Source organism: Homalodisca vitripennis, chromosome 6, assembly GCF_021130785.1.
Source record: "Homalodisca vitripennis isolate AUS2020 chromosome 6, UT_GWSS_2.1, whole genome shotgun sequence".
NCBI lineage: Eukaryota > Metazoa > Arthropoda > Insecta > Hemiptera > Cicadellidae > Homalodisca > Homalodisca vitripennis.
In genome coordinates, this window is record NC_060212.1 from 165,380,269 (window position 1) to 165,399,059 (window position 18,791).

General features: G+C 30.8%; 1 protein-coding gene across 2 annotated transcripts in view; it reads left to right on the forward strand.

Moving 5' to 3' along the window:
- The window catches only part of LOC124365114 (putative dipeptidase TSTA_079200), an 81,429-nt gene that overhangs the window by 32,505 nt on the left and 30,133 nt on the right, over positions 1-18,791 (forward strand). For both annotated transcript variants that reach the window (XM_046821059.1, XM_046821058.1), the window contains exons 3-5: positions 12,791-12,896; positions 16,021-16,219; positions 16,302-16,458. In XM_046821059.1, coding sequence (XP_046677015.1) covers positions 12,791-12,896; positions 16,021-16,219; positions 16,302-16,458 — 462 coding nt within the window. The remainder of the gene's footprint in view (positions 1-12,790; positions 12,897-16,020; positions 16,220-16,301; positions 16,459-18,791) is intronic.

The window sequence follows — 18,791 nt, forward strand, 5'->3', positions numbered from 1 at the left end:
CATGAACTCAACAAGCTCTCTTCAGTTTCTAGCATTTAAACAGTGCAACAAAGATGAATTCAACGAATTACCAAAACATTTTATAGAACAGTTGATACCGTACTTAAATTATACAGAATTCATTGAACTTGTAAACTCTTTTGCAGAAAGAACGAATGATGGAGGGTTGTTTTTTCTTCATAAAGCACAAAATGTATTGGATTGTTTATTTAACTTAATTACGAAAGATATTGAAAAGAAATTAAAAAAGAAACAAACAGAGAGTTTTCATCGATATTTTATGGAATTTTTTAAATATTGTACGTTTTTCGAATACAATCCAGACTTATTGTTGAATTCCTTAGGATTTTTTGTGAGAATCAAGATTTACCAACAAAATTCATTAAAGAGCACTATCAGATTTTTCTTATAAAATATCACTATATTTTGCGTGAAACAAAAGGTATTACTATAGATAATATTCCATGTGATTCTGAAAAAGAGAGACAGAAACTATGGTTTCAAAAGAGTACTATGAATTGGGGAACGAATGATAATCTTCTATTCTACAAAATTGACGGTAACACAGTCTTTATCTTTAATAGTCTTCTTTCCAGTAACAACCAAGTTTAATTTATCATGTTTATTCAATTCTTTAATCTTTTTTTCATCCAAAACAGTCAAAAGTCTGTTCGGTAAGTGTACTTTATAATCTTCCAACTCGGCAATTATTGTAAACCCGAATTTATCTTTTATTTTCTCCAAATTCAAAATTTTGTATTTCTTATTTTCTTCTAATTCATTCAACTTCTTATATTCCTTAAACTTGAATTCACCAACCGAGTTCAACTCTTTCAAGAACTCCATTTAGATAGAAAAAATTTAAAGACGATGAAGATGAAATTTGCTAACAATCACTCGAGAAGTCGGGGAGAATGTGAGTAAAACCACATTCTTTTGACGAGGTTCATTGTTTATCTTTTCCAAGTTTACTATAAAATCATCGAGGATTTCTGGTTTAACGACAAATTCAACATCCAGATAATGAAAAAATACAGGTAATATCTTTTCATAATAAACGTGTGTATTTAAACCAACAAACCTAATGTACTCTTTGAAAAGGAAAATAATTTTGTCAATGGTTCTAAGAGATAAGTAAAAAATTTTATTCTGTTTTCTAAATTCTGTAATAAAATGTGTTTGCTTCTTGTCTCCATATTGTAATTTTCTAAGCAGCTTATTCAAATGTGTTAATTTATTTCGAAATTTCTTAGGTTTAGGTCTTTCGTACAAAATTAAATTACAACCTCTACAAACTAAATATCTTTTATCGATAATTTCTCCTCTATTAGAACACTTGTAACATTTGGCATTATACTCTTCCATTTAAACAGAAAGTTTTTTTGTTTAAATGGAGATATGGAACTAACTCTGCCGAGATATACATTTTTCAGCGCAAATGTTTATGTTTATATTTCAACTACCGAGATAAAAAGAAATGATTTTATTTTATTATTCAACTATTTAGGATATTTTGTCTATGATTACAAAGATTATTACGGAAGAAATCGAGATTTTTCATCAGCGAAAGAGTATATTTTTAAAGTTTTAGAAGGAATGAAAGAGAACAATATGAACATCATTAACTACTGAAATTCTCTAATATCGTTCTTAATCACATCATAGGCTAAAAATTTCTCAGAAACCACAACCACATAACAAATCGCGTTTGTAACAGCTTTTTGAAAATCCAAATTGATAATTATATCGTTCTTTGAACCAGAAATATTTGTCAAACTTTTTGTGGTATAAATGACATAAATAGGTCTATTCGCTAAAAATTCTTTAGGATTGTAATACATTTCCTTATTATTACAGTAAACTTTCTTAAAATCTTGATACATCTGATACATGATTCTGAAAAGACCTCCGGAAATGTTTAAATTTTGTAATTCATCTGGATAATAAGAACTGTTCAATTTTACTCTGATATTTTTTACATTCAAACTATCAAACGAAGGATTTTTTCTTGATTATTCTGTCTATCTGTTTGAAAACCAATGATAACGAACTTGGGATTGAAGATATTTCTATAAATATTTGTGATATCGAACGATTAAGTTGTTCCGGAAATACCTTTTTGTTCAATACATTGCCAATCTAAAAAATTAAACATAATGTTTTGACTTTTTGTACTTTCATCATTCAACCTAATTTTACTCGTAGTTTTATAATCAATCATTGGAACTCAAATAAAAAAATCTGTAATTGTTATTTTTCCATCAACAGGCATAACATTCCAGTTGCAGTCTTCAGAATCACATCATCGTCTTCTGCTCTTATAAAACTTAGATAAAATCCTCCTTTATAGATAATCTTAGAAAATAAAAACGGTATAAAATTATCGATTAATCTAACATTATCAGTTCCAAGATACGCTTCACCATCTTGTTTTGTTAAAGTTCCAGAAATATAAAACTGGAAGTTAGACGAGCAAAAATTATCTCCAAAATCAATATTAAACTCAATTCTTTTATTCCGTTCATTCAAATGTTGTTTACTAATTGGATAGAAATTTTTAAACTCCGCCCTTTCAATATCACTAGCATATTTTCTGTAGTCCGCCATTTAATAAGAGAAAATTTAGAAATTTTAAACATCATGTATAAGAAGATATCATTTTTTCATCGATCTAATGTACTTTTTTAAAAGAAAAAATATAAATTTTAGTCATTTTTAATGATCTACTTTGTCATATTCAGGATTCTCTTCCTTAAATTTTGCAATTTCGGCCACATATTTCAATAAAATCTGCACAGAATAGTAACCGCTATCTATAATATTGTTCCAATCAACTGTATCTTTATTTTCATCCAAAAACTTTATACTCAAGTGTTGATAGAGGCAAAGAACAGACATATGATCTTTTAATTGATAATGTATATTTTCTTGAATGAACTCTGGGGACGGATTTTGATATTTAGCAATGTTATATCAATTCAATTTGTTTACGTATAATCTCATCATATCTTAGGATAATTCATATTTTTGAGAAATATCATCCCAATGTTCTTTTTTCAAATCTCTTTCGTGTTGCATTATAAAAAGATCGAAAGCACTGTAATGTCCCGCCATCTCTATTTATTAAGAAAAAATTTCAAGTTTTTATAAATTGGCTCTTTTTAGCGTTACATTCAGCACATTTTCCCGAAATTCTTTTAACTCTATTGATATTTGCATAGTATTTTATATAATTTGTTTCAGTTTTTGCCTTACACCTCACACAATATATGAGCGCCATTTATATAAGTAAAATTAGTCATCATAGCCGCCTAATCAATTAAATCTGTTGTCTATGTTTTCAAAAGTTTTATTAACATCTTCTTTAAATTTATTAAAGTTCTCTTCTAGTTTATTTACTTTATCGAGATTATCATCTATTCCTTCAAGTAATTCACCATTACTTTTTATTTTTTCACGAACATTATCTTGATATGTATGAAAATCTTCCTGAATTTTTCGAACTAGTTCTTTAACTTTATTTTGATATTCATTAAAATCTTGCGCAATTTCTCTCAACTGCTCATTAACAGAATCTGTAAATGAATTATAATATTGCTCAAATTGTATAACGTTTTCAGCAATTTCACCAACATCGTCTACTGATCTTTTACTTCTTTCTTCAAGTTTTTCATAGACTTCCAACTTGTCAAAGACTTCTGTTGTAAAATCTTTAACATAATTTTGTTTTAGTTCATTAAACATTTTAATATGATCTTCTAATTGAATCATTACAACAACATCAAACGGATAAATTCCCTTACTAACGCTGCTAAGTCTTTTTCCTTTAAAATTTAAGGCAATTTTTAACATTCGGATCATGTAATTCAACAATATCGATGTTTTCTGATAATTTTAGAGGTTTTAAAATTTGTTCTTTAACAACAACATCATGTTTGTCAATACCAGGTCGAACACCGACAATTTTTTTTTTATTTGCCAAACTAACATAATTCTTTTAAACTTTGATCGCTTCAGTAATTTTATCAGCTTTTTCGATATGAGACATTAAATTGGTAAATATTTTTTCTGCACCATCTTCAAATTCTTTTTTAAATGTTTGTATTTCATCAGCAACTTCACTTGAACTTATGAAATTTGCAAGTTTGTTATGATATTCTGCTTTAAAATCTTCAATCTCGACAGCAAACATATCTGAATCTGGAAGGTTTTGTAATAAATTTTATAACTTTTTATCAAACTCATTTCTCAAACTATCAAAATTGAAACTATTATCTACATTTTGAATAATTTGTGTTCCAAATACATCAAAAATATTTTGTGAATCCATATTTATTAAGTAATAATTTGTTAACAACTTCTTTAAAATCTTTACCATTACTCAGTTCATTCAAAACAAAAACACATAAATTACCACAAATTGGGGGATCTTTATAATCTTGAATCTGAGAATCATTGTAGTAGACGCTTGATTTTTTCAAATATTGGATCAATTCTCTGGTGGTTTGTCCTCAATTCTTCCATACGAATCAAAATAAAACGCAATCTTATCATTTTTATAATAGCAAATCCAATGCGTTCCATTTCCCATTATCGAGTCTAAATTCACAATTCCACACTCAAATCTCTTAACTTTTTCAGGTAATGTATCTCTCATGAAGATTCCTCTAAAATGTTTAATATTTTTGCAAATTTCTTCCAATTCCCCGAATGTTAATGGTTAAAATTTTTTTTCAATGTTTGATTTCACGTAATTCAAAGTTTTTTCATCTAATCCAGATCCTGTAACATCTTCTAACTCTTTATCTAACCAATTTAAAATGTTTCGAACAATAGGAATCACATCTTTTTTAACGATTGGAGCAGCTTTACGAACATAAGGAACAACATTTTTAACAACTGGAATATTTACTCCAAAATCTAGTAACTCTTTCAAAAGTCCACCATTTTTAAGTTCTTGCAACTGATTATAAAAAAATTCTATTCTGGTTCCTTTATTGTTTTTCTTATGTTTTTCGAGTTTATTGTATTGTCTATTTGTTAAAAATATCTTATCTTGGCCATTTTTTAGTTGATCTATTTTAAATTGAATACTAACGGGTATTTTTTTCTTAAAAGCGGATTTTATTATTTCTTTCTGATTTTTGCTGAAATTTACGTTCACCTCCATTTATATAGTTAAAATTTCAAGTTCTCTTCGATCCCCATTCCTAGTTTTCTCTTCAAAAACATTGCTCCAGCTGTTGGAAGCACAACAAATCTTTCACCTAAACTAGCATCTTTTGATAAAAATCCATCCATTGCCTTATCTTGCAAAACTTTATCTGCTATATGTCTGGAATTTGTGTCTTTATGTTTTGCATAAAAAATATCGTGTTCCATTGCAGCTTGATCTAATTTATTCACACCAGGATCTCCTCTTTTTAGTCTTTTTTCGAGTTTTGTGCCAGACCCCAGATACTGATAAGTTGGTACGTGTAATTCAAAAGGTAAATTGTTGATAAAATCATTCAAAAGTCCGCTACCCTCAATCATAGATGAACTTATTGCGGGCAAAATTCGTTTTAAATATTTAATTCCATCAGGTTTTTCAATCACCTCATCAAGTTTGTTCGAAATAAAATCTTTAATCGCTTTCTTTTCGTTCAAAAAATTGTTGTTTCCAGCCTTTTCTTGAGCATAAATATAATTAATAATTCCATCGAGTTTTGTCAAATCGTCGACATATCTGTATTCAATCTTATTATCACTGTATTTTCTTACACCTGATCCTTCGATTCGTTTTTCCCAAATTGGTTTAATTAATTTCATATATTTTTTACCTCTACTTGACTTAGGCTTCTTAGTAGATGGATCATTATTTTTGTAAATTGAGTCAGATTTCCGTAAAATTTCTGTATACTTTTTCAAATCTTCTTCAGAATATAAATTATCTTTTGGAGCGTCATAGTCTGTTAATAATCTCCATAAACCTTGAGTTCCTTATATGTTTTTTCATTAATAATGATATCATTATGTTCAAAATTCACGGGCAAATTTCCAATCATAAAACTATTCTTTTTTTATCCCAATACAAACCAAATTTATCATCTTTTACTCTAGGAAGAAACTTTCTACCAATTGTACCAACTATTATATCCATTGTTCTAGGACTTATTGGTTCAACTATTGTAGATTCTTCAATGATTCGAGGTAATGAAGATGGTAATTTTAGCAATTCAAACTCTTCTACTTCAGATTCTGGAATCGAAATATCAGCAAATTGTCGTACAACTGGAATCAAATTCGTCAAATTTTGATTATCACTTAAAACGTTTTCAATTTTACCTTCAACATTTTTAATTGCAGAAGTTACAGGTTGATTAATTTTTTGATTAATTTCTTGTTCTTTTTCATCAATTCGAATCTGTTCTTTAAATTCTTTGATTAATTTCTTTTCGATTTGAACAAGTTTTTCATTTCCTAGTTTGATATCACATCTATTTCGCACATTTTCCATAGACTTTCCAAAAACAGAGTTGTTCATGAGCTTGTAAAAATCTTTCTCAAAGTCACTTGTAGCTTTGGTTCTCATGTTTGTGTTAAAATCAATGTACTTTTTCATAAAAGGCTTCTGATCGAATGCAATAACCCTATTCACATGTTTCAACACCATCCCTTGTTCGAGGTAAAATTTCAAATTTCTTGAATGAACAACGAATTCAGTTTTATCCAGTAAAGTTGTGCAAAGTTTGTTTTTATAATGTTTGGGAGCAAGAGGCAAATCCTTGTGATGTTCATGTAAATTTGTTGGATATCCTAGATCTACTTCGAGAATATAGCCATAATCTTCGTCGCCAGTGAGTTCCAAAATTGTTTCTTGCCACTCTTCTTTTGTATATGTTTTAGGATTCATCCACTTGATATCACTAAACGGCAGTTTTTGCATAAGACCATAACCATAAAGGTTGTTTGCATCGACATAAAGTAAATAGTTTTCGGGCTTTGTCTTGTCGAAATCTTTCAAATATTTGTTATTTGCTTTAACATATCGTTTAATACATTGAGAAATACCTCCACGAATACCTTTTTCAATCATCAAATACATATTATAATCACTAATCAATTCTAATTCTATTTTCGTTAATTTTAACATAGCATCCCATGCGAGGCTTGGAGCTGTTAGATAATGTGCTGGATCAAGTTTGTAACAATTTAGACAAATATTTCTGAAATTTTCAAATATATCAGCGAGCAATAGTACATCTTGGATATTGTACAAATCAGAGTAATTTCCAAAATTTTTATCTTTTAATTTGTTCCAAACGCTCAAGTAGTGTTGATAATCTTTCTCAGATATGCTCTCATCTGTCAAAAGTGAATAGAAATCTTCAATTTTCAGCTCTTCTGTGTAATCAAGTTTTTCAATACTATCGATAAATTCATAGGGAAATATTCCTTTTCCAGATAGAATTTTAAAGATTTTTTCTTCGTCATTTGGCTGTGTTTTTAGAATTTCATTCAGACCATCTTGTATAAAATTATTGGTATGTTTAAAGTCTTCTTTCTTTAGATTTTTCGCTAATTTTTTCAATAGATGACGCCATGAATCTAAATGTGTCTACGAAAGAAAACTTGATAAATTTTCTAGGTTTATCATTGTCAAACTCATAGCCATATCCAGAATTTACAGAATAATTTATGTATCGTTCATCGGTGTTTGCAATCAAATCAACATTTCCATATTGTTTAGCCAATTCTTTTATGTACAAATGAGTATCGTAATTTGACATATTATGACAGAATTATACTTTTTAGCTATGTATTTTGATATTTTATTGAGCTCTTCAAACAATTTTGCAGGAACATTAGGCAAATCGTCTTCATTTTTGGCTCGATAACATATCGGTTTATACATGCGATTGGTCAAATTCGACACTAAATATAGAGAAAAACTACAAGGAATGTGCTTCTGAATCTTGGTTGTAGTCGATCTTTGTGGATTGTTCTTGCATGTCGGAATTTTTTCTAATATACTCTCAAAATCCATATAAATAACGTACGGAGGGCTAAACTTCTTTTGATAATTAGTAAATTTAGTTGTTTGACCTGAAAACGGCATAATTGGCTTACAAACTTCATGTTGCTTGCAAATTTCTAAATGATCTGTTAAATCTCCAGATTTGTAGAAATGGCTTAAACATCTTCTACATAGAAAATTTTTATGTCCATGTTTGGATGTTTGAGAACTCACTAACATACTTAAATCGGTTATCAAAACAAAATGAGATTTGTCTTCTTGTTTTACATACAGTAGATCAATATTTAATTCTGCATCATATTTTTCAGAAATTTGTAACGGAACAACCTTAATACTTTCATCAAAACTGTAGACATTGATAGACATTTTTGGATATTTGTGCTTGGAATTGTAACTTCGTTTCTCAAATAATTGTGTATCTTTCAAAGACATTGGATACTCAAAGCCCGAAAATATCTCGTCATTTACAAATTTTTCATATTGTTTTGCTCTGTCAACGTGAGTCTCGGGTTTGTCAATAGCACATCGGATAGAATAAATAAAGCAATAATCATCTTTATTTTTGATATTTATACAAGCTTTTTTATCTTTGATTTTCTTTGGCAAATCGATATATGATCCAGCATTCATCATTTCGTGTTTGTTAAGGCTCAAAACTAGTTGTTTGCAGCTTTTAAATGTCCATCCTGAACCCCTATTTGGATGATTTGTCTGTTCTCGATGTGATAATTTATTAAATTGTTTAGAAATAAAGTCGTTTACATCAAAGATCTCGTCTGCTTTTATAGTAAAGTATATTGGGCAAGTTTGTGGTTCACCGTTTACTAAAGTTCGTTCGTATTCGCATTCCAAAGAGATATATCCTTTACTATTTTTCACAGTGTCTTGACATTTTTCTATTAAACTTTTAATTTCTGGGCGCATAATTAAAAGATATTTGTAAATTGACATAAAATTATCGCTCAAATTCGTTAAAATGTATTGCTTGAAAAGACCTTGCATAGAGGATAAAACTTCAACATCTACTGTATGATATTTTCAGGTTTTTCGTTAAGAGTTTTATCAATGTTTTCAATGATTTCAGACTTGGTTTTATCGTTAGTACCGATAGCCAACTTTTCAGCTATTGAATGAATTTTTTCATCATTAAATAGGTCGAGATTTTTCTTTTCAACTTTGAAATTTCTGTTTAATTCTCGTAATTTCTCAATATTATTCATGTTTTCGTGATCGGCAATGTGATTTTCCCTAGCCCATTGTCTTAAATAATTTAGTTCATTATTGTAAATTTGCTTGTTTTTTTCATGACTTTTAGAATTATAATGGCGATCATAGTTTTTTCTTAAAATTTCTCTTTTGCAGAACGGACATGATATTTTTTCGCGCTCCATTTATATAGAAAAATTTATTTATCTAAATGGTGATTGTAAACCAACGATTGTGCCTCTCACGGCGTGATATCACTAACGGATATGACGCGGGCGAAGCGATTATCGTGATGGTCGGTCTGTAGTGGCACACCTCGTGCATAGCGCATTCTTTCGGAACTAAAATGTCGGTAATGCAGATTGCTTTAAAGAATAAAAATTGTGTTTCCGTTAACTATTATAACATTTTCTTTTTTTAAATGTAAGATAATTTTACCTATTTTAAATATGCGTACATTTTGTTACTTGTAATTTTCAAATTATATTTTAAATTAATTTTTTAAATTTTTACTTCTCGATTGGATGTTGTAGTTTCTTGCTCAGTATATATGTCCGCGAATTCGGTTTGGTCGGTTAGGAAGTTTACTTCTGAACTGTTTCAATGCGAGTGGCCATAGCGGAGAAACACCAAGTTCAGAAGTATTCAGTACGTATTCCGGAACCATTTCTCTATCCGTATCTCACTCTTCTCTCTCTCTCTAGCCTGAATAAAGATCCTAGCCTATAAACGGTAGAAGTGATCGTGTCATAGGCATAAAAAGAGAGGGAGAGAGAAAGAGAAAGAGGGAGGAGAAAAGGTCGACCGAGAAATGGTTTTGCACTTTTGACTTTGAATTTTTTCTATCTGCGTTTCGTTTATTCGTAGCAGATTTGACAACATTTCCAATATATTTTACATTAAAACAGCTCAAGAAAGTAGAAGCAAACAGCTACAGATTCGTTTATTGTCCTTTAAACAGTATTTTCCATTGATTTACTGTTGGCTCCACAAGTGGTCTAGAATCGGCATATTCATATCTACTTATATATATATATATATATATATATATATATATATATATACATACAAAGGGTGTCCAAAAAGTCCCGGGTCGGTTAAACATTTTTCAAATCATTTAAAATAGAGCTACGAAACCTTACAGAAAGTTACTGGACGTAAAAATCTATTTTATCACATATTCAGTGATCCGCTACTTCCTCAGGGGGGCGGCCCGCTAGGAGTCAGAAGAATATCTTAAATGAAAGCATAGGTTGATATATATATATATATATATATATATATATATTCAGTAATTCAAAATAAAAACTTTTTCTATTTTATACAATAATACACATTTTAACACTTCTGATAGATTTTATTTTACACAATGTACATTTTGAATTCATTTAATTCGATATACGTACATAAAATATCACACACTTTTCGAGGCAAAATCTCTAATAAAAGTTTCCTTTTTAATTAATAACATTTTTTCTACCAATTATTCCATATTTCATTTTATATTAGTCTATTACGGTATTCATGGTTAGAACAGAGATATAAATCTCAAGTATGATATCAACGGGTGCAGTCTCTCATTTAAATATTTTATCCCATAAAAATTCATACAAATACTTCGTAGACTTTTGATTATGGTAAATAATTCAAAGGCATTACATACACCTTATAAGCAAACAGCGTGTGTGATTTCTGTTTGGGACGGTAGCCGCCGAACGATTTTGTTCTTTCACTATGTAACATGTATAAATATGTGTAGTACAAAATCGTGAATGTATGTAATTGGAAAAAAATAATTAAAGTTAAACATAATTGGCGATATTGCGATGTGATAGTGAGAGGAGTTAAAAGGTTTATTACATAATCATGTTGGCTGTAGCTGGCAAAAATATGACTTCCATTAAATGTCTTCTTTATGTTCCAATTTGAAATTCATATTCAAACCCATATTTTTTCAATACCCATTTCGTATTCTTGAATTTAATTAAGTTCTCTCCCTATCTTGTCCTGCTTGTTTCACTTTCTTTGGCACAAATGAGATTTGGGTCTCATTGGCTACTTCTGGTTGCATAAAATTTATAAGAATGTTATAACTGTAATTTGAAATACGTAATGTCTTTAATATAATACTGTCACAGACTCGACTCCTGGAATCTAGAATCATGATCGTATGAAGCGATAAAAACTCATTTAGCGTGGAGAACATTAGAGACACATATATATAGAGATTACAAAATATAGTGTAATCTAGGTGAAAATGTATTCTCACTGTCTCATAAGGCGCATATTTAAGTCCACTACGACGTTTTAGGCACGATGCACGATGGAGCAACCGATTATTCTACGTAGCTACTGTGGTAAAGGTTTATTAAAAGTGAACAACCTGAACTGCTAGAGGTTTAATGAAGAGTTTATTAATGTATTCGGGTAATTATTATTTAACTTCACTTGTCGACTGTCCCCTTCCTAGTTTAGGATTAGCTGTCCCGAGCTGTACAAAAGGAAATATAGCCCACCAATGCTCACATATGCTTGTTAACCCATCTGAAAATTGAGTTTTACATTTTGCGAACAACACCCTCTTTCTGCGTTGAATTATGCCGCTAGGGTCTCAGAGTGTTCATATTGAGGAGGAATCGTGTTAACAGTGACTATCATCTTAAGGCAGGGTAGGAGAGGTTATTGGCCAGGTTGTGTTCATTGGGTTACAACTGAAACGGGCAGTTGAAATATGTATACCCTCTCATCTATCTAAGGGAATGTGTGGCTAGTGGAAGATTATTCAATACCTGACGTCACGACGGTTACAATCCAGGTTCTTCTTACAGATTACCGAGAGCTCGTAATTGCAGAGTATACATTATCATTCCATGATGATATTATCTAGCTTTATCCCTAAAGTAGACCATTGCTACTTTGCGGTATATCCGCTAAAGACGGCTTGTAAGGGATGGTTTGTGGATATATCTGAAAATTATGAAAAATGTTTAGAACCATGTCTACCACCTGTAACACACACACACACACACACACACACACACACACACACACACACACACACACACACACACACACACACACACACACACACACACACACACACACACACACACACACACACACACACACATATATATATATATATACATATACATATATATATATATATATATATATATATATATATATATACATATATATAAAATCAGATTTTGAAGGATTATTGTTTAGGAATACTTCATTTTAAATGGCCACAACTGTGGTGATATATATCACCATGATTTGTTTGTCAATTGAAAAACATTATTCGATGAAAACTCACTTTTGTACAAAAGTTTTACACAAATATGCGTCATATAGTCATGTTTCTATATACAATATTTATTTGACTCAAATATTAAAAATTGTCTAATTTTGACGACTTTTGGTCGTCCGCTAAGGTATTACCCGCTATTTTATGATTGAACAGCAGTGTACGATAAGTACGTGGCTATTTTCGACAGTAGGGTGATATATCCAATATGACCTGTTAAGGGTTATTATCAGTCCGTTGTATTGTTCCAGGAAGATAGCACCCAATTTCCCCCAGACGTGACTCAACCGAACAAAGAGGAGGTTACGTTCTACCCTCGACACCCGCCCTCTACCACGTCTACTTCTACTACAACAGGTAGTACAACACTTATTCATCTATCAATATTTTTGATACAGTTTTTATGTCTTGAATGTCAAACATAATGTAAGTAAATATCAAGGCTTACTACGTTCAGAAATATATTACACTTATTTACTGTAACCCAATTTAGTTTAGTACCACTATATTGTTTTCACCACCAACAACAAGCTACTTTGCTTAAAGTTTATTATAAACGATGATTACAAGGACACCATATTTTTGACGCTTGTCATCGTTATACGTTATTGGAATAGAACACTAGATTTTGAGGTCCAAAATCCATCCTCTTTGTCCTCAGGTGTCAAAAAGTTAATACACAGGCAAGCAAAGAGAAATCCATATAGGATAATGCACTCACAAAATAATAACGCTTGTAATTAAGGATAATGGCTTTTTGAGTACAAAATAAGTGAAGTGATGACAAAAAGACATCAAAATAAGAACACTTCATAAAACGTGCTATACAAACCATGGGGTGAGTGACTGAGATAAAGATCAGTGTAAACAGATTCTTTACAATGTGGTATATATAAAACAATAGATCGTATGGCGACGGTTGCGTGGGGAGAAACCCTAAAAGCGTAGTGTTCTATTGTTGTAAGGTAAACCTATGCCAAATATCCAAAATAATGACATTCTTAAGAATTACTCAATTTTGTAATATATTTATCTTCAACCGTTTTGATAATAAAATAAAATAAACTTTTAGTTTTAATGGAAGTAAAAATAAATTGAAACATGTCTGTATTTCAAGCATTCTTCTATATTTATCATACTATAAAATGAGTTTCAAGACAGTAGTTAAACAAGAATTATGTAACATAGTTGTCATCTGTAAATTAAAGAAAAAGAGCATTGCGTGCTCTAGTATTAATGTTTTAAGTTCCTTTGTACTTTGTAGAATGATTATGAATATATTTTCAGTCATAAGTAAAATAATAAATTTTAAAAAAAGAAGCTTAAAACAATTCTGTTAATGTTTAAATTTTGGCAATTGAAATTTGAAGTTTTATACTAAACTCTACGTGAGAAATGGATTTTCACCATTTGGCTTCGTAATATGTTACAAATATATTACACTACGTTTCTAGGATTGGAATCTAACCTCTTCTGTAGGTGTCGAAAATTTATATAGAGAGACGTAACCCCAAATGATTATACATCGATGAACTCGCAAAAGTAAAAAACTCACAACAGGACAAGTTGTACGTGGAAAATAATCGTGCATCTGACGTTCATAGTTGTATGAAGATTACAAACCATTCAAAATAAGATTTTTAAGCCTACAGTTTTGTTTTTAAATGAGAATCCGTTTGCGTATATTGTTTCGTGTTCACATCCATATTTATAATATTCTTTGATACCTGACAAAGAGGATGGATTTCAATCCTCAAAATGTAGTGATCTATTCTTGTAAGACATATTAATGGCAAATTTAGTAAATCCTGTTACCTTTCCAAATCAAACATCGTCAAAATAAAGTTTTTTTTCAAATAATGCGTGGCAAATCAAAACTATTCCCTTTTTTAATATAAAATTGAAATGTATTGTAGATTATTAAGTACGTTAGTAAAAGACTTGCTCTTCTAAAATAATTATCAACATTTGTCACAGCGACTAGGTAAGAGTGTTGAAGGGCTATGTCAACTAAAACGTAGGTAATTAAATTAAAATAAGCTAAGTGAATCATCTCTTTGGTTTATATTCCCGTCATAAGAAAGATTTTTTGCGAAGGAAGACCCGTGATCCCCAATTAAGTTTTTAAAGGAAGGACCTCTCTACCTGCCAGGGTAATCTGTCAGATGATTAATCTATCTTTCAGAAGTTGATAAATCCAATTTAACATCGGCCTCTCTTCATTCTCAGACTGAGCTCTTCACTTCACAAGAGCATTCGATCGTGAAATATTAAATGACAGATTATGATGGTAATACTCTTAAGGAATCTAATTATGTGTTTCACTTTGTGCGAGATTACTGCTCTTTCAGGAATATTCATTAAACCATAAGTTCAGAGGGGGATAAACACAGACAGCTATTAACATCAAATTTAGAATACTTGAATACTCTTTGAAAATACACAAAAATATTTACAACATTGAGATAAACTGAAAGAATTTAAAGATTTCTTAAGAAAATAGATTTCTTAATTTAAAGATATATATATATATATATATATATATATATATATATATATATATATATGTTTATGAAAAATAACTAATGTATTATTTTAAGACCTAATTTTCATTTTATTAGCCCACAGCCTTTTCAAACCAATAGAGTAGTATTTCCTCACAAAGAAATAAATCAAAACCACGCTAGTTAAGGTGGGTCGTGAAGTGTGGGGGGGGCGTTTCGAAAGAGTTTAAATACGTTAAGATAGTTTTCTACGCAAGTGCTATTTTCTTATATTGAGATATTTTAAATCTACGGTCAGACATAAATAATATGTTTATCAACAGTAAACACCTAGAGTTGTAGTCGCCACTTTCTGCTAACCAGTTGGCTTGTGTATCGTTAGCTAATATTTATTTAACATTAAAGTTTAATGTCTGACGGTTGGCTTGAAAGCGAACAACTAAGAAAAAAGTACCTGATAAATTATCGTTTACTGTTTTGGATATTGTTTACACAAAAAACTTCAGGTTCGACGACCACCAAAACTAGTCCTTAGGATGATTTTTGCAGGGTTTCACAAATAACCAGATTATGTGCTTATACAATGCAAATTAGCTGTTGGCTTCTGGTGATCGTAGATCATTCTCAAAGCGATGAGAATGTTTTACTATTAACATTGTATTCATTCTCCGTAGCCAAATTAGCTGTTGGCTTCTGGTGATCGTAGATCATTCTCAAAGCGATGAGAATGTTTTACTATTAACATTGTATTCATTCTCCGTAGCCAAATTAGCTGTTGGCTTCTGGTGATCGTAGATCATTCTCAAAGCGATGAGAATGTTTTACTATTAACATTGTATTCATTCTCCGTAGAAGGTGTACTGAACACCAAAAGCAGTAGTTTATACATTAAGTTACCAAGATTTAGTTATGTTGGTACCTATTTCCTGACCCATATAGTATTATTCTGGCATTTCACGAGTACTTGTTCTCCGCAGGCTGCATGTTGCTGACAGACTTGTTCAGTTCCGGGGGTTTGCGGGGGCGGCACCGATGGCTGGTGGGGGTGGCGGTCCTCCTGGCAGCGGCGGCGGGAGTGGGCGTCCCTTTGGCTCTTAGTATCCAAGCCGGAGCTAGCTACGAGGAGCGACTAGAGATGGCTCACAAATTGCTCAGGGAGACCCCATTGGTGGATGGGTAAGTTTCGTATATTTCAAAGATATATTCAATGGATTTTCCAAATATTATTCGTACCTCATCTATGTCTTTTTACCTGCAGACATAATGATCTGCCTTGGAACATCCGGAAGTTCGTGCACAACCGTCTGAACGAGTTCCGATTCGGAGAAGACCTGCGGCAAGTGCCGCCTTGGTCCTTGAGTGCCTGGTCCCACACGGACTTGCAGAGGTTAAGGGCGGGCCACGTCTCTGCACAGGTAACCCAGTCATTTTAAATAGGAGGCAGGTTTTAACCTAAATTAGGAGATTTATCTTTATCCTAATTTTCCTTTCTAACCATGTTGTTGAAGTCCCCACCGGTTAAGAGTTAGTTTGTGTCCAGTAAATGAGAGCATTTAGAAGCATATAATTGTACATACAACCCTCTACATAAATTGGTAATTATTTCATACTTGATAAATCACTTATTATAATAACGACGAAAGACATCTCTTGGGAAAGCTTATCTTCAGTGTGACAAAGTTAAAGTTATATATTACATTAATAATTTAAAAGAGAGAAACAATTATTGAAGAATATTAAACATAGTCAATTTAAAACCTTAGAAGCTAATTACTCGTATAAATTATTTTATCCCTGAAAAGCAATTTAGAGAACCCTGAGAAATGAATTTTGTTTCAAGAAGAAGAAACTTTCAAGAAATTGAAATCTTGAAAATTAGAAAACTAGAAGTTACTGAAAGATTATTTTATTTTAGACTATATTAGAAATGAATTTTGGATATTGAGAGCTTAAGAATGTATATACCAATGAAATTTCCTTAACACATATTGTATTGACGTTAAAAGCTGCCCCCCTCCTTAAATAGGTACTCTATTTAGAGGGGCGTTGACCCTATTTTTGACTTATTTGGATATTTAGCCCAGTTAAGCCTTAGACTAGTGACAAAATAACACAATTAAAATGTATTCTTTCGACAATTACAAAGTTTTGTACTTTTTGAAGACTGGGTTAAATGCAGATAGCTTACGGTGATTATGGTGAAGAAGGGAAAAAAATACGTTACATGGAACGTAACTTTACATGGATTTTACTTAACACGTTTAGATTTAATTTTTATAGAACTACTAGATATTATATTTTAGTAAATTAAATATCAGATTTTTAAAACAAGTGTGAAATACTTTAATTTTTAGTATATAAACATTGAGAACATAAAAAAATGACATTAAAATTGTATGTAGGTTACTACTGTAAATTAAGTAATATTATGTGATGTAATACCGTGATAAACGTTAATTCAGTAGCCACATGTAAGAGCGAGGACAGGTAGTCAGCACGCTACAGAAAGTCTGGTGGGCTGGTCGAGTTATTGAGGCGGAACGCAAACTTCTGCTATTATTCAAGTTTAATATTTCTCGGGCAATTAATTTCGAGTTGCGGCGGAAAGAAGTCAGAAATCATCTTAAGGAAGCAAAGTTTGCATAAAACCAATTTCCTCCAAGCTGTTGTGTAACGATAAGAAATGAGATTATAATCTAGATTTCACGACTTTTCAGCGGTTAAGTGTTAAGTTTGATTGCTCATAATACACAGGAGTGCTAATGAAGAGGTTTTATTGTATTATGGGAAATATCTTCGTTGGATCTAAACAATTTTACATCGTCTCAGTAATATTTAACTTAAAGGTATTTTTTATAGTTCAATATTATTTTATACCATACGGTATTACACTCTGTTAATATTTGAAAACTCGTTATGGATTTTTCGTTTAAATTTAAGAGTTCTTTATACCTTTTTTTATTATTTAAAACAAATTGAATCACAATTTAGGTAAATGTAAGATATATTTTATAATAACAATGACAAAATATTAACGAAAATACAAGAAATTTGACTAAATATGAAACAAAATTAAACACACATAACATAATTACGTATAAAGAGTAACAAACCTGATTGACAATAAATGTCACATATACAAGAATTTTATAAATTATCACATTTCTAAAATGATTGGAGCTATAGAATGATAAGTCTTTACTAATTACTGTGCATTTACAAAATGTGTACATATCTATTGAACAAAAACTAAATATTACATCAGTATTTTAATTATGATTAGGACTAGAATAATTGCATGAATTAGCACTGTTAATTTATAGGGCAAGAAACAATTTGGAAAGCAGAGGCACTAATACCCGAGGTGTCCAAAATGTCCTGGAACGGTTAAATATTTTTGAAAAAATTTAAGATTGTTACAGACTTAATGGATAAAAAAATCTTATTTCAAAATTTCCAGTGATCCGCTAATTCCTCGGGGTTACGCCACACAGGGTGTCTCAGAACATTTAAAATTTATGCACAGGTCGGTATTTGCATCTAATAGTTAATTGTAAACTAAGTGTATTTTAGTTTGATTAAGGTATTTAAAGTCGAACCTAGAGCTATTGATGATTGCTGAATCCCGTTACAATTGCTTAATATGGGAATGACTTATGACAATGACAAATGACAATTTCAATGAGAAACTTAAAATTTACATTCTTTAACTGAAAACTCAAGCTATCATTGAACGGCTGCCAATTCC